A 26,812-nucleotide genomic window follows, 5' to 3' on the forward strand; every position below is an offset into this window, starting at 1 on the left:
AATAATCCATTTCCTTCTTTTTTTTTTTTTTAAATTATTATTTATTTGTGGGTTTTTTTATATACAAAGAAAATAACCGGCACAAAGAGTCTGTAGGTTGGATCATCGATGAAAGATTCCAGGTTTCTTTTGGAAGCAGCTTCATCTATTTCACCCACCTGATTGCCTCATTCTCCTCCTCCAGCTCCCGTAACCTCCTCTTCTTTTTCCATCTCATTATGCAGGTGTCCCTGGCAGCGACTACATTAACGCAAACTATATAGACGGCTACCGCCGGCAGAATGCTTATATTGCCACTCAGGGCTCCCTGCCTGAGACCTTTGGAGACTTCTGGAGGATGGTTTGGGAGCAGCATACAGCTAACATCATCATGATGACCAAATTGGAGGAGAAGTCACGGGTAAGACAGTGTGATGGAATAATGTTGGATAGCAGCACAAGTAGGCTAGGCTAACGCTACGTCCCCATAGGCGAGAGAAAAGCTGAAAAGTCAGGGGGGTTGTACGAAGTAAGATGATGTAGTTTCAAGTAAAAGACAGTCGGATCAATAGGGAGGGCCGTAGAAAAGGCTAATGCATGCCTCAACACTAAAAGTCAAAGGAAATTATTAGATATGTGCTGTAATAAAGACTGGGGTGATAAATTGTAGCTTTAAGAGCTGGATGGGGTAAGCTGTAGTAATCTAGGGCCAATTAAAGAAACATAGCAAGTATGCGCAGGTCACATTTTAGAGACGCTAATCCATCATTTGGTCCTGTACGTCATGCTGTATGGGGTTTTTATCTCATCAGGGCTGAAGAATAAAAGGTAGATTTAGCTTATTATGGAGGATTTAATTAACGGGACTCAATTCTTTAGGACAAAGTAGGGGCGTGGATCTTAAATTGATGTACTTTATCGACTCGGTTGATAATTCTTCAGCATTTGTCGATACCACCAACGATATTAAGTTGATTTAAGACAATATCACACATGGATTTTAGCACAATTATTTAAATTCATATTAAATCACAAAAAAACAACTTAATCCTTTGAGGTTTGTGTGTAATTATTAGTGCTTCTGCACAGAATTTGCACAACCATAACAAGTACATGTCTCTGTAACCACAAGACCAGTTCAAATACCTTAAAGTAAAAACAAAGGAAACACTTGTGATTTAAGATGTGGAAATACCAGGAGAAAGTATGTCCTACTTGGTGAGAACAAATAAAAATGGCACAAATGCAAAAAGTTCCAGACCCTTTGAAAAAAAAACACCACTTTAATTTTGACATATTACATGGAAGAAAAAAAAAAGGTACATTTTTGTTAAATTTTGTTAAGGTGCAAAGTAAAGTCCTCATATTAAAAAAATTGGACCTTTTTAATAATTCTGTGATGGGTCAGGCTTTAAAGAGTGAAAGAAATTTCAGTGCAGACAGTTCAGGTAAGATCTCAGGAATGGACATTTTGTTACAGTTTGGCACCATCAGTTCAAAAGGCTAAATATCAACACGTAATATTATTCCTATGTTTAGTCACATATTTAAATAAAAACAGTCTCATGTGTTAAAAATATCATATTGTTTAATATTTTAATAAAATGTAAAAAAAAAAAAAAAGCTAATATAATCTATTTGTAGACATTACTGACAGACATGGTGTAAACATTTACACCATAGCATGTTGAACATATTTTTAAGGCGGGTGCGCCTGCTAAAGCTTGTTCCATCTTCCACGAGAAGCGAGAACTTTTTTCTTGTTCTCGAGGCTCCGAGAAGAAAATGACGTCATTTTTGTTCTCGCGGACGCGTTTGAAGACAGTTCTTGACACACCGGGCTGGCAGAGCTTTTTTCTTGCGGAGCTGCGAGAAGTATCGTGTGATTGGTCGGACATTTGAGGTGGGCGTGGTTAACACGGAGAAAGCATGAAGCGGAGTTGCTGCTTCCACGTTTTTGCTGTTGCAGGTAAAACGGATTGTTTTGATAAAACAGCCGATTGATGTGGTGAAAAAGTACGAAGGTTTTTACATGTAGCATTAAAACACTCGGACCCAGCCGCGTGCACAACCCGCCCTGCCGCGGACGAAGCTGCTCGTTAAATATATAAGTAGAAAAGCAGTCAGAGAGCGGAAATGTCCGCCAAGCACAATGTTAAAGAATCCTTTTAAAACATTCCTGGATCCAAACGGTGATCCGGATCACCACCAGAATTTAATCACTTCTTCATTTTTACATTTGCAACAACTCTTGAAATATTTATAAAAATCCATCCGTAACCTTTTGAGTTATCTTGAGCAAAAAGATGCCGGGAAAAAAATAAAAGCAGACATCACAGCCCCCCTGCAATGACCCCTCCCGCTGCAGACGTGCTTCTCCTGGAGGATGTATGGACCTGACCAACAAGAAGTTTTTTCTTGTTCTTGCAGCCTCGAGAACAAGAACTCAATTCTTGCTTCTCATGGAGTATGTAACAAGCTTAAAACAAGCACTCTAACGACTTTCCAGGTCTGCAGTGGGTTTCTCATCTGACAAAGATCTGGAGGCTTCCTTGTCCAGATTGTCCCTGCCTTCCAGAGAACAGGCAGGGACAATCTGACAACATGACCGCGTGGCGTCACGGTGCATCCTCCACACTGTGTGTCTGATAATCACAGCTCTATACTTTTAACTGTACCTCTCAGCACCACACAGTGGGACAGAGAATAAGCGTCTAGCTGTCTTAACAACAGGATTTTAAAAAGAAGGAAAAAAAGATAAATAGAAAAATCATATCAATTCATCTCATTTAGTCTGTGAGCTAAAGTCAGAAAACATGTGCTGTGTCTATTTGTGTTGCCCTGACTACAGCGTCCTCATTGGAAATGAGCATGTTTTCTCTCCACTGATGCTAATCCGAGCCATTTAACATGAACGCTGACGATGCTTAAGATTTCAGATGAGTACAGTGGCATGGCACAAGAAGAGAGGGTCCGTTTGACAGCTGTGAGGAAGTACAAGACAAAGCTGGACAGGACAGTCTGAGACATCCGTATTTTTAGGTGTTGGGAGGACAGATGCAGAACTCAACAGAACAGCACAGACAAGGAAAGAACATTAGAGGCAGAGCAGCGATTCATTACAGAAGACTAAAACACACACAGGACAACAACTAGAAAGCAGCAAAGTGTCGTTATGATGAAGTGTCAAATGCTGCGGTTAAGTTGGAGTGGTCGTGTAAAGATGCATGTGACAGAACAAAGCCCGTTGGTGGTGGTGGTGGGGGGGGGGGGGGGGGGGGGGGGATTACAGACGCAGCTAAACTGGAGTCCTTAATGAATTAAAAAGTCATTTAGTTTCAAGGCACTTCGCTGCTCTCAGATTGATCACGTGGGGAAAAATCCAGCATAATGACGATTCCATGTTAGGATGAAATGAAACCTGCTACGTCCCTGTCGGGACATTATCCTTTCTTCCCACCTGTGCTTCTTTTCCTACTAACCTGTGCCTTGTTTTACAACTCTGCTCCTTTTCAACCCTTTTCCAACTGTCTGTGTTGTGTCTCTCTGACCCTCAGATGCCCTCTTATTTCTTCTCTAAGGCAAGACCTCTCTTTCTCTCCTTTGCTAATCCCTTTTTAAATGCAGCCTTACCTCACATGGTATTCCCTTTTACCTTTTGTTCCTCTATTCAGTCTTTTTATTCTCCTACACCCCCCTCTTTTTTTCTCTTGTTTTCTCCAAGCAATAGCCAGTATGTTGAATGAGAATGCACATTTGGTTCCAACTAACCACAAGACACCCATACTTTTGTTGGTCTGAAATGGGTTTAATTGTAACCGCTGCAGTTCAGAGACAGTGCACATCTCTGTCCACAGTTTGCATGACCACACCGCAATTGTTTTTCTTTTCCTGCCTCATCTTTACAGAGTATCACATGAAGCCATTTAAAGAAGGGGAATTTTTTTCCACCTTTTTCCAAATCATCACGAGCTTTGGGGTTATGTTTTATTAGTTACACTGCAACAACTCCTATTATTACTCCTTTTACTGTTAAACCTAATAATAAGGCTTTGCTTTATCAGTTTAAGTCTTAGATTTTATCACGCTGACACAACGTGATGCGATGAAAGTCTTCAGTTTGAGCACATTTAGCTTTTTATTATGAGCCTGGCGCTGCGCGTCCCTGCATGCAGTTTGAAGGAAGGGGCTGGGCTGCTGCTCATCGGAGAAAATAATGTGATCTCATTTAACACCTCTCAACGTTATGCCATTATATATTTACTCATTAAAAACACAGATGATCCCAGATGGTCCCACTGTGGGAATCTCGCCAGCATCCGTCCTTTTAGCGCAAAGCAAATTGATGTCACAGCGTTTGCTCTTAAATCAACATACACTGGTGTAAATCTTTTACACCAGGAATTTTCTGCACTTCTGTACAGTAGCTGGCAGCGTGCAGCCCCCCTACGTGGACAACGTTTTCTGTCCCCACAGTGTCTCAAGGTCTGGTGGGAAAACAGCATTTGGAAAGCTGTAATTACAGCCTGAACGTCCCGGGCCAAAAAGCATAATCCCCAGTCTGGAGCAGTGGAATGCAGAGCAAGCTGAGCTGAGCTCCCTGCTGTCTTTGATGTGAGGACTGGAGGGATCAGCACATAACGTTTGGTTTGGCCTGATTCTGCCAAGACCCTCCCCCGCCCCCCCTCTTTTTTTTTTATCTCCTCTGAGATATTTTTCCCCCTTCTTCGTCTGCCTCTCAGGCTGAGCTGACGAACTACTAATATGACGGCGTTGTACTGGGGATTTCTAAGTGTTTTGGTGGTCAGGGATGCTGGGATTTGGTGTGCTGTGAAGGTTCTGTTGGTACTTTTATGGCTTCAATGGAACGATGCACAGTATAAGAAAGCTGAACTTGGCTTTTCTAAAGAGCTGTGCTTCATCTACAGAAAGCCGTACAGATTACCCCCCCCCCCCCCCCTTTCTTTTGTTTCTCTTTCTGCCACTCTTCACACACTGGAGTGTCTCAAAAAAGCACATTTGTCAGAATTTTGCTAAATCTCTCCCCAGTCTACCTTGTCACACCTGCACCCTTCTTTTCCACCCTTCTACATGTGGGTTTTTACCACTTCTCAGCTCTTTCTGTCACAGACATGTGCACACACAACCACAAGCTGCTCTACGCCTCCAACAGGTTATCCTCTCTACCTTGCAGGTGAAGTGTGATCAGTACTGGCCGACTCGAGGCACAGAGACCTACGGCCTGATCCAGGTCACTCTGCTGGACACAGTGGAGCTGGCCACCTACTCTGTCAGAACCTTTGCTCTTTACAAGGTAACATTTCCTGCTTATTTTGTACTTTTTTAAGGCATTTTAGGGGTTCAAAAGTCTAAAATCCAACAGGAAGTAACAGGATTCTGACAGGAAGTAACCAGAATCAGCTCAGATGAGGGGCAGTAAAGTTACCTTTGTTGTAATCTCCTTTCAACGCTTCCCCTCGGAGTCAAAACTGCAGATATTTAGGCTCCTGTTTGTGTGTTTGTAACTAAACAAGTTGAGACTAAGCTAAGCTCTGCAGCATCATGCGTTTATCATCTTTAAAGGGGTCCTATTATGGGATTTGGAGTTTTCTGAGCTTTCTACAGTGTTACAGGGTTGAATCCTCCACTGTTTTTTTATCATCTAAACGCATGTTTGAGTTTGAGTTTGAGTTCCAGCACTCTATCCGTTCGGTTTCCATGGCGACAAAAAACGCGTCATTTTAGAGAGTTTTTTCTACTTGGAAATCCTTGTGACGTCCCGGGGGATAAGGTTCGGTGATTGGTTACCTTCTACTGGTTAACAAGGGCATGTACAAATACATCAGGCGGGTGGAAAACGTGGGATAAAGTTATTTCCAACGATGGCTGGTGAGTTTACCAAAGAGAGACATCCTGCTGCATTCGTTGCTGTGGGTTGCTGTTTTCCACTTCGTTTTCAGGGTCTGATTCAGGTTCCAACATGTAGGGCTGTATGCTATGTGTTGACATTGTATTTTGTTTTTTTTATTTAGTTCCTATTAGCCAAATTCTTCTGTTCATGAGATGTTGCAATGACGGCGAAAGCAGGTGCGGTGCGCGCTCTCAATGTAGTGCAGTGGCGGGAGGCGGGGCTTAATGCGGAAGAGTCTCAATCCACTCGTTTTGCCCGCAGGCTGATCTGACAGCCTACAGAGAGGGTCGGTCTGAAGTAAATAAAGCCATTTGTGACAATAACTCCATCAATCTCAGCCCTTCTGGTCTCAGAAATAAAAATAAATTAGCCTGAAATGCACAGAATAGTTCCACTTTAATGTGTCTTTTAAAGGAGCTTTTGAAGATATTCATTAACACTAAATAGTTTGTCATATTATTAAAGGAATTTTTGGAAACTTTAATGGTGTATTTTATGTTTTAATTATTTGTATCTCTTCTCCAAAAGGCACATTTTTAACAGTTAACACCCCAACTATCAGTCTTTATCCATGTGGGGTCACATACAAACAGTGTGCACTTTAACATCTGTTTTATTCCCACATCTTTAGGTGATATATTCCTCAATATCATTATTTATTTCACAAAAACTGAGCTAAAATGCAGAAGTAGAGTGTGAATCTTTAAGTACAGTCTAGCTGCTTTATAGGAATTAAGCGGATTAGCAGCAGCTGGGAGCCGCTGATCAAATGCACCTGACTGAGTCATCATCACAGGGTGTGAGAACCTCCACAGAAAGCAGAGGTTTTTGCACGTTTGGTGTGTCATAAAACATTGCAAACAAGCAAAAACATCAGCAATGATCTTAGAGAAGGAATGTTGCTGACCATCTATCTAGTAAAAGTGTCTAAAACTCGGCATCCATCATTCTACAGTAAGAAAGATTAACTCCAAGTGGAAAACATTCCAAACAAACAGCCAACAAGTTCATCCCTGGAACGGTCCGCGCAACGCTCCGGGAAACTCTCTGGGCTTCACTAAACTTGTTGAAGGTTGAAAATCTCGACAGTTTAATTTGGAAAAGCTCTCTAAAAGAAGATATGCAAATATGGGATGAGATTTGTGCTACAAAGATAAGAAAGATTTTTATCATGTCAGCCTAAAATGAAGAATTGAAAAGAAAAGTTATTTCAAAAGTTACTATTTTACAATCAAATCTTTAGATGAGTCGTGCAAAGTGTAGCAGTCTTTGTCTTTTATCAGTTTCCTCTCTTTCATTCTCGCTGATCAGAGCTTTGTGTTTTCCTGCCATCTTTGCCGTTACGCCTCCTGACTCTCTCCTTTCGCTTCTGACTTTTTGGTTTCACTTCTGACACAAAGTTTCCAGGTGGGACCATGATCTGAGAAGTTCAGGGATTATTTTCTTTTATTGACAGTCCAGTGTCCCAGAACTTAGGCAAGACCTGGACACCTTGTAGTCATTGTGTTGACCATAAACTCATCTGCAGATAAAAGTATGATAGAGTTAAACATGAAGTGTAATCCTCAGAACATGTGTGTGTCAGAGCAGTTTGTTTCTGCACAGCAGCAAACCAACAACTGAATTTCAGAAAAAGAAAAGAGTCGTGGTGTCGCAACGTTCTGGTGTAAGTCCAGATCTCCGCCTGGTTCTGGGACCTTTACAGAACTGTCCAAACTAACCCAACGTTGTCCAGAGGAGTTGGCTTAAATTCCTCCTTATTAACAATCATTCCAAATGATCACCCATAAAGTCATAAATTGTACTTCATTCTATTCATTTAATGAATATTTACATCAATTTGAAAGCTGACGTGTGAAACCTTACAGATGAAAGAAGTTGCACATTCTTCTTCATGGCTTTTGATGGGTTGAGATGATGGTAAGGAACTGGACAAACTTCATTTTGATCTTTCTGCTCATCCAGAGCGGCTCTAACGAGAAGCGGGAGGTTCGTCACTTCCAGTTCACAGCCTGGCCGGACCACGGGGTCCCTGAACACCCCACCCCTTTCCTGGCCTTCCTTCGCCGGGTCAAGGCCTGCAACCCTCCAGATGCAGGACCCATGATTGTCCACTGCAGGTGCGTTTGCAATCTTGCATCTCTTGCCTCACACTTCATCCATTTCTCTCACTAATTGAAGCAAAATCATTCATCATATCAACACAGTGGACCCAAAAGGGAACCCATCTAATTCTCAAAACATTTCTGTGTAATTTTGGGTTTTACTTGGCAACATCACTTTTAAAAAGCCTGGGAGTCCAGGGGCACTTGTTTAAAATCATTTAGAGGCCATGAACAAAAATACGACTGACCTGCCATTATGCAAAACCCCAAACCTCCCTCACTGGCTCAAACACCCACATTCCTTTCCTAACAGCATCCATCTTCGCTAAAAATTTCCCATGATAAGCTTTCACAGTTGACGGTTCACCGTAGATGTGGGTTCACAAGTTTACGTTGAAACGAGTTGCTGTCTAAGCAGAAGGAGGCTCGTACGCTGGATGGAGGGAAGACTTTGGAAACATGTCATTACCGTTCTGGCACAATGTCCAGCTCCAGAACTGGAAGGAAGCTGCTTTCTGTTTTTACTAAGCAGTGAAGGGTGAGAAGACGATGGAGGGTAGCAGAGGCAATGTGGAGCAGATGCTCTCGGGAGGGAAAATTAGTGGAGAGAGAGGGGGGGTTGAAACAATGATTGAGAGAAAGAGGTAGCAGGGGACGAGGAGTTAGAGGAGATTTGTGCACGCTGAGAGAGAAAGTGAGGTCAAACACGGGACGCGCTGAATGAAAATGATGAATTAAAGAGAAGGAAAGGTGGATGGGAAACGGGGTCGGAATAAATGTAAAAAATGCAGGAGTGAAAAAGTGTCGGTGTCGGCGTGAGAGAGCCAGACGGAGGCTTGGAGAGAAGATAAAGAGGCAGGGAGACGAGGGCAGGAGGTTGGCAAGAGAGGCGCTCCTCCTAATCTTCCGCCACAGTCAGATGGAGTATCTAACAGGATTATCAGTCAAATTTAATTATCCTGGCGGGATTCCGTCATAATGTGCCTTAACGTAGCAAGCTACCTCTGAATCAAACAAAAGTCTGAATCTCATTCCACCGGGATGATACACACAAACACGCCTGCACACACACACACACATATGGAGCGATAATAATTTAACCATATTGAGAGTTTTTCATTCACTCGCACAAACTTGCTTGGTCAGGTCGTCTCACCGTTTAGCTACCAGCACAGCAAAAACGTGAAGTGTTTGGGTGGCCAGCTGAATGTATTACATTCCCGGATTATATGTCGATGATATCTTCCTAATGCCCATGAGAGGGAGGTGCTGACTCATCGCTGATGTCAGTTTGTACGTCCTTTTGTTGGAAATATTGCAGTTTGGCGTCTTTGACATTCTGACTTGATGTACTTCGTACAGTAAGTTGGAGCCTCTCAGGGTCGGATTTGTACCAGGAGGAGGAAAAAAAACACACACACAGATAAACAAACACGAGACAATTACAAAGTTCTGGGAGCAAATCTCATCACCATCTGTCCCTTCTTGTTTTCGTCCCTCAGCGCTGGAGTAGGCCGCACCGGCTGCTTCATCGTCATCGACGCCATGACGGAGCGCATCAAGCACGAGAAGACCATCGACATCTACGGCCACGTCACGCTGATGCGCTCCCAGCGGAACTACATGGTCCAGACAGAGGACCAGTACATCTTCATCCACGATGCTCTGCTGGAGGCCGTGACCTGCGGGAACACCGAGGTTCCAGCGAGGAATCTGTACTCGTACATCCAGAGGCTCACGCAGATCGAGCCTGGAGAAAACGTCACCGGCATGGAGCTGGAGTTCAAGGTGAGGACCAGCGCAAGGGACCACACGAGGGACCAGTCCAGTCCTCGAGTTCTATCATCCTGCAAGTTTTAGATGTATCTGGATCAAAAAGCTGAATTCCTCTTCTGCACGTCATGCAGCTCTGCAGAAGCCTGATAACGAGCCATTCAGTTGGTTCAGGCGCGTTGGACAAGAGTTGCATCTAAAAACAGTAGCATGGTAGATCCAGAGTTGGGCACCCTTCGTCTTGGGTGTTTCTAAATGTAAATAAGTAAAGAAATATGTAAAATGGGATTGATATAGAACATATAAAAGCAAGGTAAGAATCACAAAGAGAAATAACAGAGAGATCCAATAAAGGAGACAAAATTAAATACAAAAACAAAAGCAAGTTTGGAAAGATCGATTTAAAGCTTTGTTTTTTTAAGTAGCTTTAAATCTCAGACTGAGTGGAAGGGTCTTTCAGAGAGTAGGAGAGAGTATTGTAAGGATCTTTTTGCTGCACATCCATCAGACCTCAGCGACTTGCTGGGACATTTGGATGCACAAGTTCCCTGATAGAAATTGCTGCATGATGATGTAAAGCTCTAAAATGCTCAATTGTTTTTTTAGGACCCCAGTTGGGAAAAAAATTGCCATATAATGCAAAAATGTAAATAAAAAGCACAATGCGATAATTCACAAATTAAAAAAATATATATTTTTATAAACAACATTTCAAATGTAGAAACTGAGACATTTTATCGTTTCATTGAAAATTGTTGCTCACGATAAATTTCCAGATGATCACAAACATCACATTTTCCTTCATGACTCTGTCCCCTGCGCACAGAGATTCCTCCCTTTTCTCTGAACATTTTGATAATACGATCCACTGCAGATGCTTGAAACTGTAAAGTCTTTACAGTTAAACAGAGAAACGTATTTCTAAATCTGTTCCCCAATTTTTAGATACAATTTCTTTTCATTTTTACATCTTTCTGAAATTCTCCTTTGATTCTTTCTCCAGGTTTGTTACTGACTTCTAGCCAGGTAACCTAGCTAGTTGTCAGATTTTCCTCCAGTTTGATATGTGCCGATGACTTTTTCAGACTTTTATTCCAACTTTTAGAGATGTGTTTGTGCCTTCAAATTAAAAAACAGCAACTACTCTCCATTAAATGATAACATGACTTTGTTTCAGCATGTAATATGTTGTTTTCATGCTCTCAGATATAAAATGTTTATTTATGAGATTTTTAAATCATTGCATTTAGTTTTTCTTAATGTTTTACAGACCATCCAAATGTGTGCAGAACTGGGAGTGTAGCTGCTTAAAGCCTGTGTGGAGTCATTTGTTTGGAGAAAGCAGGGCCGAAAAAAGGTCTTTCCCATTTCCCAAGGCTAAATGAGTTTAAAAAAAAAGGGCATTGTAGCACATCGTTACCACCTTTCATTCAGCATTTAAAGTCACAGTAACCAGTAAGAAAAGGATTCATACCTCAGGGAATAAAACCTTCAGTACATTCACATGATACCTGAAAATAATTGATTGATTTCATTATACTAACTAAAATACATGTAAACACATTATTCTTAGTGAAATCATCACAGTTTGCTCATGCTTTGCCGTCCTCGCAGAAGATTTTGAGTCAGAAGCATCAGAACAGAGAGGACGGAGACGATAAAAACAAAGAACAACACGAGGAGCAGAAAGCATCTCCATTTACTCATCCATTTGCTGTGCTGATGTAATCTAATTCATAGTTCTGGGGAGGGACTGGAGCCTTTCCCTGCTGCTATCAGCTGAAAAGCAGGAGACACCCTTTACACAGAACACATCTCATTGTAAAAACAAGAAAACAAAATGAACCAGTTAAATAAAGGAGCATGTCTGCTGATGTGCTGGAGTCGGACAAACTTTGTTATTAATGTGGATAAATTAGGAAGTTGGGTTAAATGTCTCAGTGTAGCTAAAAGCACCGTTAGGCTCCACTGTTCCTGTAAATGTGTCGTCTACCAGTATGTATCAGTCAAGAGGTTTTGGCCCTCGTAACCACTGAGGATCCTTGGATATCAGCGTCCCCTACAGCTTCAGTCTCTCCTGAAAGACGTTGAGATTTGAAGGAGATCTTTTCCACCTTGTCTGTCAGGAAGCATCAAGTTTGAGAAGCCTTGTCAGAGAGACCACATGAAGCTCCGCAGCACTTTGGAAAAAAGTCGCGTTATTAAAGATTTATGCTTGTTCTCCTTTTATTCGGGTCGGCTTTACTGTGATGTTTACCTCTTACCAGATTAGTTTCCTGCAGACCTGCTGGTGTGGCTGGGGAGAGGTACCGAGCAAAAGAGGGTTTATGTCTGCGCAGACGTTCAGAAGGCGAAGTCAACAGGCAGCGACTCGGTGCGATGTGCATCCTGCCGTTCACTGAATTGTTTTTGCAGCCGCGTGTCGATGTAAAACACATGCCTGGTGTGTCCCAGTCACCGTATTTCATCTGACATGAAGGCTTTCGCGACACAGCAGGCTGCTGCCTGACACATCAAAAGAGTGTGAAACTTCTAATGGGGCATGGAAATGGCGTCTCTTACTTAGAATATCCGAAATCCAGAGTATGTTGGAGGCTGTTACAGAAGCTTTTGGTAAGCGTGTTAAAAATCGTGTGTTTATTGATAAGACAAGAGTCCAATCCTGTCCCTGTGGCATTAAGAATTCCTGTTAACGCTGGAAACACAGTTAATAAGATGAACTGGAGAGCTTGTGGTTGCTGGTCAGCGGGCTTTCCCAGCTTAGTTTGTCTGATTTTTCTCCCACAGCCGCCGATGGGTCGAGGTTCGGCCCGTGAGACCCCATTGTTTCCCTTGTGTCTGCGGTCTCTGCATTGCCTGTTCTGTCTTTCATTTTGTGCCGTGTCGTCCAGTGGTCGGCCGTGAGGGGGACTCTGTGCTCCCGTCTGCCTGTCTGCACATATATGTATATATGCATGAAGGTGTGTGCTTTGGGTTTAAGGGGTTTTTGTTTCAGTTTTTTTTTTTTTTTTTGTTTTTACTGGTGCAGGATCAAGTGTGGTTCACATATGTGAGTTGAGACAGTGTAGGGCCTTGTGGTTTCCTGCACCCCGACTCTTGATTCTCTGCTCCTCTTATTATATTCCTTCTTCCATTGCCTACCTAAGACGCCCCGCTTTGTTTATTCAATTGAAGATGTCTGGCTCAATATCCTAAGGCCTGCCTGGTTTAACTGATCTTCCAATTTCCCTTGTCCGACTTCCCAGAGAAAGACCAGGCATCCTGTTGAATACATTTCAATGAGGTCCTTGAATTTTTCTCAGCGTTCTCCTTATTTTCCAGGCCTTCTTTCTGCCCTTTCTAACGTTATTTCATCAGCTCTTGTCTAGCAAAAGTGGATGCATCGTGTGTGATATTAAAAAAAACAAATATTTCCTTCTTTTCCAGCGTCTGGCCAGTGCCAAGGCTCACACATCCCGGTTTGTGAGCGCCAATCTGCCATGCAACAAGTTTAAGAACCGGCTGGTGAACATTATGCCCTACGAAACCACACGTGTGTGTCTGCAGCCAATCAGAGGAGTGGAGGGATCGGACTACATCAACGCCAGCTTCATTGATGGATACAGGTTAAAGAAAATGACAAATGATTACTTTTTATTTCGTGTTGCAATCCATTCAGTGAATCATGTCCGTATTTGTGTATATTGTGTTTCCAGGCAGCAGAAGGCTTACATAGCAACCCAAGGCCCACTGGCGGAGACCACAGAAGACTTCTGGAGAATGCTGTGGGAGCACAACTCCACCATCGTGGTCATGTTAACCAAGCTGAGAGAAATGGGACGGGTACGGGATACAACTCACACACTCTCATGTCAGCATGGAAAATCCACATGATGTGTCCCTTTACAGGTCTGAAGTGATGCCGGTAAACTTGAGCGTTTTCCAGAAAGTGCAGAAAAAAATATTTAATAAAGACTCTTTAGATGGAAAATCTAGATAAAAGAAATCAATGAAAAGTCTTCAAATCCAATACAAATTAAATTCTTTTAGGTAAGCGGCAGATCTTAGGCAGTAAAAAAGATTTCATTGCTTTTTTTTATTATTTTAGAAGAACTCACAAAAGTGTATTAATAAAAAATTGCTTATTCTGCTCTTGACCTCGGAAGTTTTCATCAAGGATTTTCAATTTCCCTGATAATTAAAAGTAATATCCTCTTCCAGAAAACCCTTTTGACTTTAAAAAAAAAAACATTTGATTAAATCTTTATGGCTAATTTTGAGACATTTTAGTGGAAAATGAATGTAAAATGAAAATGAATCATCTAAATGAGATTTTAAAAAAATGACATTGTGAACTACATGAACAAAGACTTTGACAAGTTATTAAGATCTTTTCATGATGAAGACATCTAAAATTTCTCTCCTTGTCGTCTGCAGGAGAAGTGTCATCAGTACTGGCCCGCAGAGCGCTCAGCCAGGTACCAGTACTTCGTGGTAGATCCCATGGCCGAGTACAACATGCCCCAGTACATCCTCCGAGAGTTCAAAGTCACAGATGCCAGAGTGCGTTGCAAGTTTGCTCATTTGTTGTTTTTTTTTTCTTTCTTTATTTGTTTGCCTTTAAAAGAATAAGTCATTATTTCATTCTCTCAGGACGGCCAATCACGGACAGTTCGTCAATTCCAGTTCACCGATTGGCCAGAACAAGGAGTGCCAAAGTCAGGAGAAGGGTTTATTGATTTTATTGGCCAGGTGCACAAAACTAAAGAACAGTTTGGCCAGGATGGGCCAATTACTGTGCACTGCAGGTAAGGCAAACTCTCCCTGCAAATTATTGTTTCATTTCATCACATTCATGCTGGAAAACCTGCAGCAGAAAATCTGGACGTTATGCTCAACTCAGAATTAGCATTAAGGGAGAATTCAGCTGTTCCTCAAGTAAAGACTTCAGGAAGTATTTAATCTACAGCAGGAAAGAAAGGTTTACTCTGACAACAATACAGAGAAAAGCAATTAATCACTTTCAGTTCCCTTAAAGAGGATCATTCCTCATTTCCCAGAGGCTCTTCTAGTCATTTTAGCGCACATTTAAAAGACATCTTAATGCGCACGATATTTCTGTCAGCACATGTTCTTTATTTAATACACTGGAAACTCTGATGAAGAGCTGTGAAGCTCAGAACGTCCTGAGGACCGGAGCTGACAAACACAGGTGTAGTTCAAAGGTAAAAATAAGTTACAGTTATTTGCATATCTTATATTCCTCATATTTAACTAAAAATATCATATTTGATAATGAAACAACTAAATTCTATTGCTTGTTTTTTTTCATATTTCTTCAATAGAGGCAACAAAATCCTGGAAAAGGAAACAAAAAGACACAGAACTGGCAGCGGCTCAGTTACGCTGATTTATAAAGAATGCAAATGTGAATCTGTTCCAGATATGTTCCCTTCGTAAATCTCAGTCCACCTGGAAAATCTGCATCGCACATTTGTAACTCTAAATGATGGACACAGAGCAGCTCATGAGCGTTGACGAGTGCTGATAGAAATCACTCCTTAACTTGATTTGTGTCAGCTGGCAGCTCTGGATCCAGATTCATGACTGTTGCACACACACACACACACACACACACACAAACCCAGACCCTGGAAGATGTCTGCAACATTTCTCCTGCAGAAGTTGGCATCTATTTAAGTAAACTGAGAGGGAGAGTTTGCAAACTTGTCTGGAATCTCTGAGCCATGCATGGAGACAAGAAGAACTGGCTACACACTCACATGTGCTGATTAACTCTGTCAGAAACATTGGAAGCAGCAGTTTTATTTGTGTTCGTGCCAGTGAGCCAGAACTATCCCTTATTTTCACTTCGGTTGTTAAAGACAGAAGCCAACTTAAATCTGAAATCAAATTCGGATGGAAATGTCATCACCGCACTGAAAGCACTAAAACATCTGAAGTCTTGGAGTCTTTTTTTAATTTATTTTTTACTGTTTTAAATCAAGTAAAAGGTTTAAATCATTTGAAAACAAGTCAAACTGGGTCAGCGGGGACTTAGGAGGCGCTTCGGGGCTTAACATGTCAGTTTTCAGTACAATCATACATCCAGCAAACTGTACCATCAAATGATTAGTGTTGGAGTAATGGAGACCAGTGTGGGTCACAAGATCACATCTGGATGTCGTCTTACAACCAGCAGCATTTTTATAGTCTGAAAGATTAATTAGTGACACGTAAACAGACTCAAGTTTATGTGAAAAAGGGCGATCAAACGTTTACTGGCACTCAGACAGAAAGCATTACATAGGACGCATCCAAGTGACGTTACAAAGCATTACATAATATAAGTACTCTACCTCTGGACCAACATTTCTCAGAAAGGTCCTCGTGCAAACTAAACCGAAGCCAAATCCCCACCCAAGGAACTCATGAGAGTCCAAATCAGCTCTACCTGATCACCGTTCAGCGCTGGATGGAGGCTGCTTTAATTCTCCATCTCAATTTTCCGTTCAGTTCTGCTTTTTCATCGACTAATCGGTTTAAGTTGGATATTTTTATTCCTGCAAGGCAAATTAGGGATGCACATCTGCAACACGGCAGACAGAATGAGAAGAAAGTGGACTTAACCGCAACCGCTTGCATCTGCACGTTCTGAAAATGATGAGAAAGTCTTCCATGCTTTTCATTTAAATCTGCAGCCTTATTTTCCACATGCTTATCAGCGGATCGAGCCGCTTTCAGCTCCATGCTGTCTGGATACACATACATGTATTACACACGAGTACATGCGTGCATGTATATCATGTGGAAGGTAATGAACAGAATGTGGATGTTTCATGTGAGTTGGAGTCATTTGCAACGACTCACAAGCATAAATCTTCCTCTTATCTGAAGTCTAGAACAAAATGCTTTTAGAAATGTTTTACTGCAGATCTAAACCGCTGAGTTGATGTATTAACGTGTTGTTCCAACCTGAATGAGACCTTTAACCTGATGTTTTTGGTCTTATTGTGACATTGCCGTTCAGTTTGAGCTGATAAAAAACTCTGAATGTTTGTCCACCATCAGTGCTGGAGTGGGAAGGACCGGTGTCTTCATCACCCTCAGCATCGTGCTGGAGAGGATGAGGTATGAGGGGGTAGTGGACATCTTCCAGACGGTCAAGATGCTGCGCACTCAGAGACCTGCCACCGTTCAGACAGAGGCAAGTTTTTCCCTCCATTTTCTAAAAAACCTTTTTTATTCTTTGCTTGTTTCTTTCTCAACATTTCTCCGTCATTTACTGGATTTTCTTCCGCTTTCCTTCAGGACCAGTACCAGTTCTGCTACCGAGCTAGTCTGGAGTACCTGGGAAGTTTCGACCACTATGCAACATAAACCCAGTTGCTGTCCTGTCGTGCCACATTCAGCCTAGCGCTCCCTTTTTGCAGTGTCACACAATACCTGAATAAATGCACTAGGCTGCGATGTGCGCGTGAAGATCTCGCCACCACACGCAGAGTTACCGGGGACCATCGGCTTGTCCCGTACCCAGAAACAGCATCTCTAACTGAGCCATAGCAACCTGCTTGACAACGGTGTCTCCTTCCACCTTCAGCCCAAAAGAAAACATCCCCATTGGTCAGTCTGAAGAGGCAACTTCAACCACTGTTCCAATCAGAATACTTGATCAAGTATAGATTTTTTTTTTTTTTTTTTAATTTCAGTACTTTTTGAGCGCCCAGATTGCTTTATGTCATTTGGGTGTGGAACACTCACTTTGTCCACCACCAGTGTAGCATCACCAAACGAATACAGGACCAAGCTACGTGTTTTCTTTTTGTTTTTATTTCCAGTCACAGGAAGTGTTGATTTTTCTATCACGAGGAAAGTCAAGGAGTCAAATCCATCTCACGGAGAGAACAGAGACGATTAAGCACCGCTGCATTGCCAACAGGAGACTGGAAACACAGAGCACACAGTATGACAAAGACAAAGAACACGATTTAACAAAAAAAAAAGTACCAAGAAGTGTTTTGTTTGTTTGTTTGTTTGTTTCGGAAACAGACTTCTGTTTCCTGTGAGCAAAGAGAAAAATTCTACCATACAGTAATAAACACAACCAGTTCAACCTTACGCTTCACAGTTTAAAATAAGGGAAGTAGAGGAGAGGTTTAAGATGCATAACACAGAATAAACATTTATTTAGTTTTTTAGAAAGATATGTGATTATATTGTTTTGGGTTTTTTTTTTTAAAAAAAAAAAAAAAAAAAAAAAGAAAAATCTGGGTATTCACCGTGGCACATGCTTTTGTTCATTTTTGTTTCCTGTTTTTTTTTTTTGTTTTTGTTTTTTTTTTAATGTTTGGGATTTTTGTTCCTTCTGGAAACAAAGCAAGGATGTCCTTTTCTTTCTTCTTCTGTGGTTTCCAATGAGCTGGAGCCATTTTTCAGTTATTTAAAGTGTACAATCAGTTCTGGTGTGGGAAAGGTTTCACGTTTCTACGAGGAAAAAAACAAAAAAAAAACAAAAGAAAGAAGTCGCTACCATCGAGTATCACTGTCCTGTATTCTCCACTCAGTCTCCTTATGAAAACGTCACGCTTCACGTGCACACGTCGGAGACCTGAATCCAGATGCCCGTCGAAGCCCCGTTTTTCTTTTTTTACCGCCGCATCTTGCAGGAATTCCCAACAACGATCCTTTGCCAAGTCGTGTGTGTGTGTGTGTGTGTGTGTGTGTGTGTGTGTGTGTTGATAGAAAGCCAGAGAAAACATAAGTACAGAGAGTATGCACAGGAAGTAAAGTAAGAAAAGTACTATTTATGTGTCCAAATAAGCTTCACAAAGATTTCTCAAACAGGGAGCAAGAAAGGGATAAAGTCGGGGGGGGGATGAAGGCAGGTCAGGGTGGGGGAGGGATGAATTTCTCACTGGAATGCTCACCTTTGACTTTTCTCTCTGTCTGATTCAGTGTGCAATAAGTAGATGTATTATATATTTTTGTGTCAAGTCACCAACTGCAGTTTTACGCCATGATGATGATGATGATGGTGATATTATAGACGATGGGGCTTTATCTTCAAGACACAAGGATGTTCCACGGTTTCAGTGTGTCCAGGTGGGGGAGTAACCTCCGACCTCTTTACCACGTCACAACTCCAAGCAGACGATGTCGTCCTTCTGTGTGTCGCGGCGAGCAACGAATGACCCAACTCATACTTCAACAGCATCTATTAAGTATTTTGATTTTAGATTTCTAGTGCCTTATATTACACGCCTATTTTGATAAAGTTTCTTTAAAGGCTTTTTTGTGTGCGCGTATGCGCGCGCGCGTGCGTGTGTGTGTGTTTTCTGTATGTGATTCTAAACGTCTGTTTCATTTTGTTTAGGTTACAATATGTGAAAGTACTTTTGTGTCTTCTGGTTTTTATTTGGCTGCGTGAGGCTCCGCGGAGGCCGGTCAGCTTTTTCGGTGAGGTCACATCCGCATTCGATACGTTACGTCACGTGTGACTCAGCTGCGGACGGAACGGCGTTTCAGAGCGGCAGGACGGTTTGACCATCCCGAGCTTTCCATCCTTGTGTTTCTGCTCCTCTTGTGGAGACTTCAGTTCGCCTGCCATGACATTTTCGCCCAACACCTCCTGAGGTGGATCAGACGGATCAAACCTGCTCAACTATGCAGAAATCTCTCTAAAGCTGAACGGCAGCGGAGCTCTGTTAGTTTGATCAGAAAGGAGAAACCCCCCCACCACCACCACCACCATAAGGAGTACTTTGTTCCCCACCCTAAATCAGTCAAACTGCTCACCTCTGTCCCTCAGTCTGACGTCAACATTCATGTATGTTTTCCAGTAACAGCAAAGTCTAAAAGAAGTTCCGGTGCTAACAAACACAGATACATACATTTTTTTTATATATATACATATATATCTATCTCCATTAACGCTTGACCACACAAGAGATGGTCGACAGTTTTCCATCATCTTACAGTAACCCTGTCGTCGTTTTTTGTATGCATGGTACAACTTTTGAGATGCCCCTTTGGTCACACCAGTTATGGGAAGACTTGCACTTTCTCTCTTTGTACTATGCACTAATACTAGTATCCTATTATCTCTGGCAGCCCCCCCCCCCCCCCCCCCCCTTCAAAAAAGGAGTCTTACTTGAACTCAGTAAAAGTTGGATTCTGTAATGCTCACATGGTTGTGTATATGTAAATAACACGAAACACAGAGAGTAATCAAAATGCATAAATAGATGGATAAATAAGTCAATTAAAGCTAACATTCAGGAGTGGAGAGAAATTTATCAGCTATATAAGAGTGTTATAATAAAGAGGATGCACCTGAAAAATCACAGATTTATGGCACAGCCGTATGTGCAATACATCACATTGTGGATTTGTTGTACCACAAATGAGAAGTTTCACAAAAATGTGTTCTATTTTAAACCCCCCCCCCCCCCCCCCCCCCCCCCTTCCCTCCAATGTATCATGTAGATGGATAAAACTGGAGTTTATAAATTGTATAAAAAAATGAAAATATGGTGTGTTGCTTGGATCAGTTACCTCCAATTGGTCTGTACATGTAAACCTTTTCTTTTCAGCTCTGAATCAACAAGTGCTTTTTATTTTCATACATTGGTTCTCAGAGCGCGTGAAAACGGAATAAGAGAAAAAAAACAAAAAAACAACAGGTCTGTCTGGATTTCTGTTCTTTATCGACACAAGTTTCATTTGTTACAAATAAACTCAAGTGAAATTACTGCTGCTGCTGTCGTTTCTCAATCTGAATGGGAAAAAAAGTCACAGAATATGGATATTTGGGATATAAAGATGGATTCAAACCAAAGCAGAGCTTGTCAGGTTCCAGTTATACTTTATGTAAAGAGGGAAACGCAGTCCCCCTGCAGAGCAGATCATCTTATAATAATGTAAAAAATAATTTACGTCATTACAAATAATCTGGCAAAGCATGTTTTAGGACTTTGTAAATCCAAATAACCCTCAACATCCAGTAAAAAATGTAGCAGTAGCAGCCAGGTGCTGCTAATCAAATGCAAAGTGTGGAAAGACATCAGCAACTGTTGCCATGCATCAATCAGGGAACAGTTTTGAAACCATTTGGACTTCATCATTCTGCAGTGAGAGATGTTCAGGAAAGCTGAAGTTTCCCAGGAGTGGAGGTCGCAGCAAGTTCAGCCTGCGGTCAGACTGTGTGTTGTTCAAAGGAAGTGGAAAAGAAACTCCGTGTCGCATTTTTCAGGCCTCAGTTAGCACGTTAAATGTTTAAATTTATGACCCTGCAGTTAGAAAAGGACAAAAGCGTGTTGGGAGGAGGCCTTTTTAAAAAGGAACATGGTAGCACAGCTTGAGATTGCAACACTGCATCTAAAAATAGCACCAGACTTCTGGAACAATGTCCTTCAGACCAGTGGTTCCCAAGCTTGGGTTCGGGACCCGCATAGGGTTGTGGAAATAACTTAAGGAGGTCACCAAGTAAAAAATATATAGATGTTATATATATATATACAAAAATAATATATATTATGTATCAAACAAATTTGGGATTTTTACCAGGACTGTCCAAATTAAACCATTAATGCAAAGAGAAATCTGCTAAATTAGCATCTTCATTATTTAACACAGTACATGAACAACAACGACATTACATGTTGCATCTTAAACATGAATCTGGTATTATCTCTGTGAGAGATGATCTTGTCACACTGGTGAACTGAGTCCACCTAAAACCAGTCTACTTCTGAAGATTTTAACAGTTTTCCAGCCTTACATTTAGAGCACAGATGCTAAACTCCAGTACCTGCAGGTTCTCATTGTCTCCATGCTCCAACACACTTGACTGACTCGAATAAATAGGTTGACAAGAAGCTGTTGGATCCATTTGATTTGAATCAGGTGTGTTGGTTCAGGGAAACAACAAAAACCTGCCGGATACCGGCCCTCCAGGACTGGAGTTTGACACCCTTTATTCAGAGGACGGCTGCAAGCTGGCAGCTCAAAAAGATTAAGAAGCGCTGCTTTAGACCGATTTAAACCAAAGTGGAGATGTCTGGTCTGGATCATTTGGGACGGTGATGGAGGTCTGATGAGTTGCTCTTGTTTTGCAGCCTTTTTTAGCACTTTGCAACACGACAATAATCCTAAGCACAGCAGTAAAAACACAAAATTAAAAATATAAAACTATAGCAACGGATCATTTTAATGCTGAGGTGGAACATTTAGAGAGCTAAACACAAAACCTTAATGAATAAACAGTAACGCTGTGATAGCATCACAGAAAAATAATGACTTTATGGAGCCAGCTCTACAAGCTTTGGGTTATTTAACTTGCCAGCATGCTGCTTCTGCATTTTAGCTCAGTTTTTGTCAAATAAACGATGACCTGGTGTAATTCTGCATGTATTATTGCTCATATTTACCTCATTTTTAACACCAGATAAGAGCACAATGATTTTACATCCGTGCTGGGTTTGTCTTGTCCGGATAATTTCCCCGTGTCACCACATGCAGCAAGTTTTAAGACTGACTTTCAGCTTTATTTTCAGTTCATTTAACCAAACTACACAGCAAGCAAAAACCATGATGTCATTAAAAATTAAAGTGGTCTCAGATGTCAGCGTCCATAATGTGCTGACAGGTAGACTTTCTGACCCGGTCCTCCTTGCACATCAGACACATTTTTGCATTGTGATGAAAATATGTCCAGCAGAGTAGAGACTGTTGGTGTTTAAAGGGGTCCTATTATGGTATTTGGAGTTTTCTGAGTTTTCTACAGTGTTACAGTGTTGAATCCTCATCAGACATGTGAACGATACTGTTTTTTATCACCTAAACGCATGTTTGAGTTTGAGTTCCAGCACGCTCGCCGTTTGGTTTCCATGGCAACGAAAAACTCATCGTTTTAGAGAGATTTTTCTACTTGGAAATCCTTGTGACGTCCCGGGGGATAAGGTTCGGTGATTGGTTACCTTCTACTGGTTAACAAGGGCATGTACAAATACATCAGGCGGGTGGAAAACGTGGGATAAAGTTATTTCCAACGATGGCTGGTGAGTTTACCAAAGAGAGACATCCTGCTGCATTCGTTGCTGTGGGTTGCTGTTTTCCACTTCGTTTTCAGGGTCTGATTCAGGTTCCAACATGTAGGGCTGTATGCTATGTGTTGACATTGTATTTTGTTTTGTTTTTTATTGAGTTCATATTAGCCTAATCCTTCTGTTTATGAGATGTTACAATGACGGTGAAAGCAGGTGCGGTGCGCGCTCCCGATGTAGTGCAGTGGCGGGAGGCGGGGCTTAATGCGGAAGAGTCTCAATCCCCTCGTTTTGCCCGCAGGCTGATCTGACAGCCTACAGAGAGGGTCGGTCTGAAGTAAATAAAGCCATTTGTGACAATAACTCCATCAATCCCAGCCCTTCTGGTCTCAGAAATAAAAACAAATTAGCCTGAAATGCACATAATAGTTCCACTTTAAGTTATTATTCTGTCTAAATCTGATCGGATCTGGTCCTTCAGAACAACATGAACAAAATAGTCTTCATATGATATGGGTTACCCACTTATAGGAGACAAACAGCACATTAACATATAATATTAAGCTGAAGCGGGTATATTTTTAAACATATTATTTTTTAGGGATGTTGGATTTGGGCTTTTTTTTTTTTTTTTTTTTTTTTTTTACCAATATCTGACATACTGATTTTAGTCCAACTCTTAATTTCTGATACCGACATCAACCGATACTGATATTTCATAAAACCAGAAGTTTTTGCAGTTTGTCTACAAAGAGCATGACTGCTGCTAAACATCTTAAACATTGCCTGATCGGGGCCCTCCTATCCCCTGCTCCCCCGGGGGTATCTCACAGGGGACACGTTGGGAAAGAAAGGTGAGGTGCATGAGCCAATGGATGAAGTGGTGAATGAATGTTAGGGTAGAGGGGGGGGTGGGGGATCAGGGTGAAAGAATTTAGGAAAGTGGATGGCCGCTGGGATAGGAGGAAGGGGGGGTGTATGCAGATGGGTGGGGGTGCGTATGTGGGGTTATGTTGGTGGTACAGGGAAGTGATGGGGTGGGTGTACAATGAGGAGTGTGAATGTGGATAGAGGGGTGTAGGGAGGTATGTGTGTGTGTAGAGTGGGGTATGCGTGTATGGAAGAATGGGTGATTATAGAGGGAGCAGGGATGTGTGTGTGAGGGGGTGTGTGTGTATAAAGAACGGGGGTAGGAGAGTGTGAGTTTGAGCGTGTGTAAGAGAATGGGTGTATAGGGTGTGTTTAAGGAGGAAGTGTGGATGCGTGTGGGTGTGGGTGGGGGTAGGTGGGTGGGTGGGTGCATGTGTGTGTGTGTGTGTGTGTGTGTGTGTGTGTGTGTGTGTGTGTGTGCACATGTGTGTGCGTATGTGTGTGTTTGTGTGCGTGGGTGCGTGGAGGGTCTTGGTGCTCGGGGAGCGCTGCTGGTGCGCTGGGGTGCGGCCTGGCTGCCGCTCGGTGGCGGTCTGGGGATCCCGGTCCCTTTCGGTGTGGGCTGGGCCCTCTGCCTGCGGGGGTGGGGGGTTGCTTCTGGGCTCTTGGGGCCGTGGGGCCCGCGCTCTGTCTGCCCTGGGTGGCCGGTGCCCGGCGGGGCCGGTCCTCGCTGGTCCGGGCCTGCTGGGGCCTGTTCCCCCTGACTGCGGGGGACTCTGGCTGGGACCCCCCTCTGCCGCCTCCTGGGTCTGTGCATGGCTGGCTCCGGGGTGGGGCGGTTGGGGTCTGCGCCTGGGGGTGGCTGCCGATGGCCCTGGTCTCGGGGGTACTCCTGGCGTGCCTCTTGCCTTTGTGTGGGAAGGATCACACTGGCATGATCACCTTTTCCGGAACACGTTCCACTCTGCATGTTCTGCATGTGACACAGTCACCGAGTCGTCACGCAGTTTTATTCACTAACAGCAGCTAGTTTTCTCATTTCTGTGTGTTTCTCATTTATATTTAACTTTTTAGATTCATAGTTTAGTTACTATGATCTAAAGTTGGCTTGTATGTGTATGTATATGTGTTAATACTGGCAAGTGCGTATATGTTTGTACGTATGTATGTGTGTGTATGCGTGTGCATAGAGGTGTGTGTGTATATGTATGTATGTGTATATGTATATGTGTACATATGTGTATATATATGTGTATATATATATATTATGTGTGTATACGTGTGTGTATATGTATGTGTATGTATGCGTGTGTATGTGTGTGTATGTATGTGTGTGCCTGTATGTGTGTATGTATACATCTGTAGGTTGTTTTCTTTCTTTTTGTTTTTGGGTTATTTTTTAGTTGTTGTTTTTTTCTCTCCCTTTTCTCTCCCTTTATCTCTTTCCCTTTTCTTGTGAGGTGTTTTTTCTCCTTTCTCTTTCTGTCTTTCGTCTGTCCTCTCTGGTCCAGCAGTACAAACTCTACAATTCAAACAACAATACAAAATAAACATAGAAATAAAATAAAAATTCAGAAAGTCAAGGGGATCATTATATCTATAAAGCTTCCCCTGGCAGAGAAAATTTGCTCAGCAGAACACAGCATCCAGACCATCATTCTGCTTGCCTAAATGCTGGACAAGACAAAAAAAAAAAAAAAAAAAAGAAATAGGATAAAGTACTCCTTAATTAAAGTTCTCAGAAATTTGGTCATTACAAAAACAGCAGAAACATTGTGCAGCAAGCTTACTTTTTTCAGTGATGTGCATGAGTCCTCCACACATCAGACAAGCGTGAGTCGTTTCCCGCTGCAGGCCTGAAGCACTAATCAAATACTTGAGGACGATGCATTTTAGATGAACAGTGGCATGAAATTCCTTACCACAGTTTTTGATTTTGGTGATGTATATGGCCAGATTTTATAGAAGACTCAGTTTTTAACCTTAGGGAATGCAGAATGGCAACGTCCCCTCAGGTGCACAGCCAGAGGAAAAAAAAGGAGGAAGAACCTCCAATACTGGCAGAGCTCGGTTGCTTTTTACTTACTTTTCTCTTCTGTTTCACATGAACAGACCTCTTTCCCACTTTTCCTTACAGTTCACATTCCTCCACCAGAATATCTAGGCTAGAACCATATCCATTAGTACCCAACACATTTACACTATTCACAATTACAAACCTTTAAAACATACAAGACAGCTTAATTCTAAATACTACTCAAAAAACACTAAATTACATCACACCTTATCCATTTACTTTAATCATCAAAACAAGAAAAATTAAGATGAACTACTTCTTCACCAATCTCCCCCCTCTCTCCTCAGGCTGTTTGGTGCCAACCAAACAAATTAAGCACACCAGGAACATTCATGGCTGCGCCTCCATGACACTGCTGATCTCCAAGATCACCGCAGAGAGAGAGAGAGAAGTTAGAAGCAAACCGAAACATATGCTGAACAAACCAAATTAATGTATCATTCAACTAAATAGGATCCATCTTTAGTGAATACATACATCAACAGAAACAATTAAAGAAATAAATGGATGATATGAACATGTCTATGTGTGACATGAAACAACACCTGCTTAGTGAGGGGATCCCTGCATCTTCCTCACAAAGACTGAGACTGTTTCTATTTGCTCTAATGCTTCAATTAAATGATGAACCTGAATTATTAGGGCGTATTAAAATAAGCTTGCAGATGAATAATAACCATTGTGAATTGTATTCCGTAATCAATCTATCAATTGATATATATATATGTGTATGTGTATATATACATATATATATATATATATATATATATATATATATATATATATATATATATATATATATATATATATATATATATATATATATATATATATATATATATTCATTTAATTTATTATTTTTTTTATTGTCATGTTGACTGTTTTATGTACATCCTATTTATTTGTTTTGTTTAAAAGTGTTACACATTTATATCCTGATGATGTAGACTACGGGGGGAGTTGCTATTGCTATGTCAGGAGTTAATGGGGATCTAAACAAATAAATACCAACTCATAGACAGGCAGGTGGAGGGGTGATGATTTGGGCCCATGTTGCAGTCACAGGACCTGGTTC

The 26,812-nt window shown here is 41.7% G+C and overlaps 1 protein-coding gene across 1 annotated transcript in view; it reads left to right on the top strand.

Annotated features, from left to right (window-relative positions):
- Positions 1–17,390, top strand: part of ptprdb (protein tyrosine phosphatase receptor type Db) — a gene marked incomplete at its 5' end in the record, with an annotated part of 82,174 nt that extends 64,784 nt beyond the window's left edge. The window contains 11 exons of the mRNA XM_079238264.1: positions 225–400; positions 3,537–3,560; positions 5,174–5,293; positions 7,856–8,010; positions 9,498–9,783; positions 13,195–13,373; positions 13,464–13,590; positions 14,185–14,310; positions 14,401–14,555; positions 16,819–16,954; positions 17,059–17,390. Of these exons, the coding sequence (XP_079094390.1) occupies positions 225–400; positions 3,537–3,560; positions 5,174–5,293; positions 7,856–8,010; positions 9,498–9,783; positions 13,195–13,373; positions 13,464–13,590; positions 14,185–14,310; positions 14,401–14,555; positions 16,819–16,954; positions 17,059–17,127 (1,553 nt within the window). The 3' untranslated portion in view covers positions 17,128–17,390. The remainder of the gene's footprint in view (positions 1–224; positions 401–3,536; positions 3,561–5,173; positions 5,294–7,855; positions 8,011–9,497; positions 9,784–13,194; positions 13,374–13,463; positions 13,591–14,184; positions 14,311–14,400; positions 14,556–16,818; positions 16,955–17,058) is intronic.
- Between the last annotated feature and the right edge of the window lie 9,422 nt (positions 17,391–26,812).

Source organism: Telmatherina bonti (assembly GCF_933228915.1).
Source record: "Telmatherina bonti genome assembly, chromosome: 3".
Classification (NCBI taxonomy): Eukaryota; Metazoa; Chordata; class Actinopteri; order Atheriniformes; family Telmatherinidae; genus Telmatherina; species Telmatherina bonti.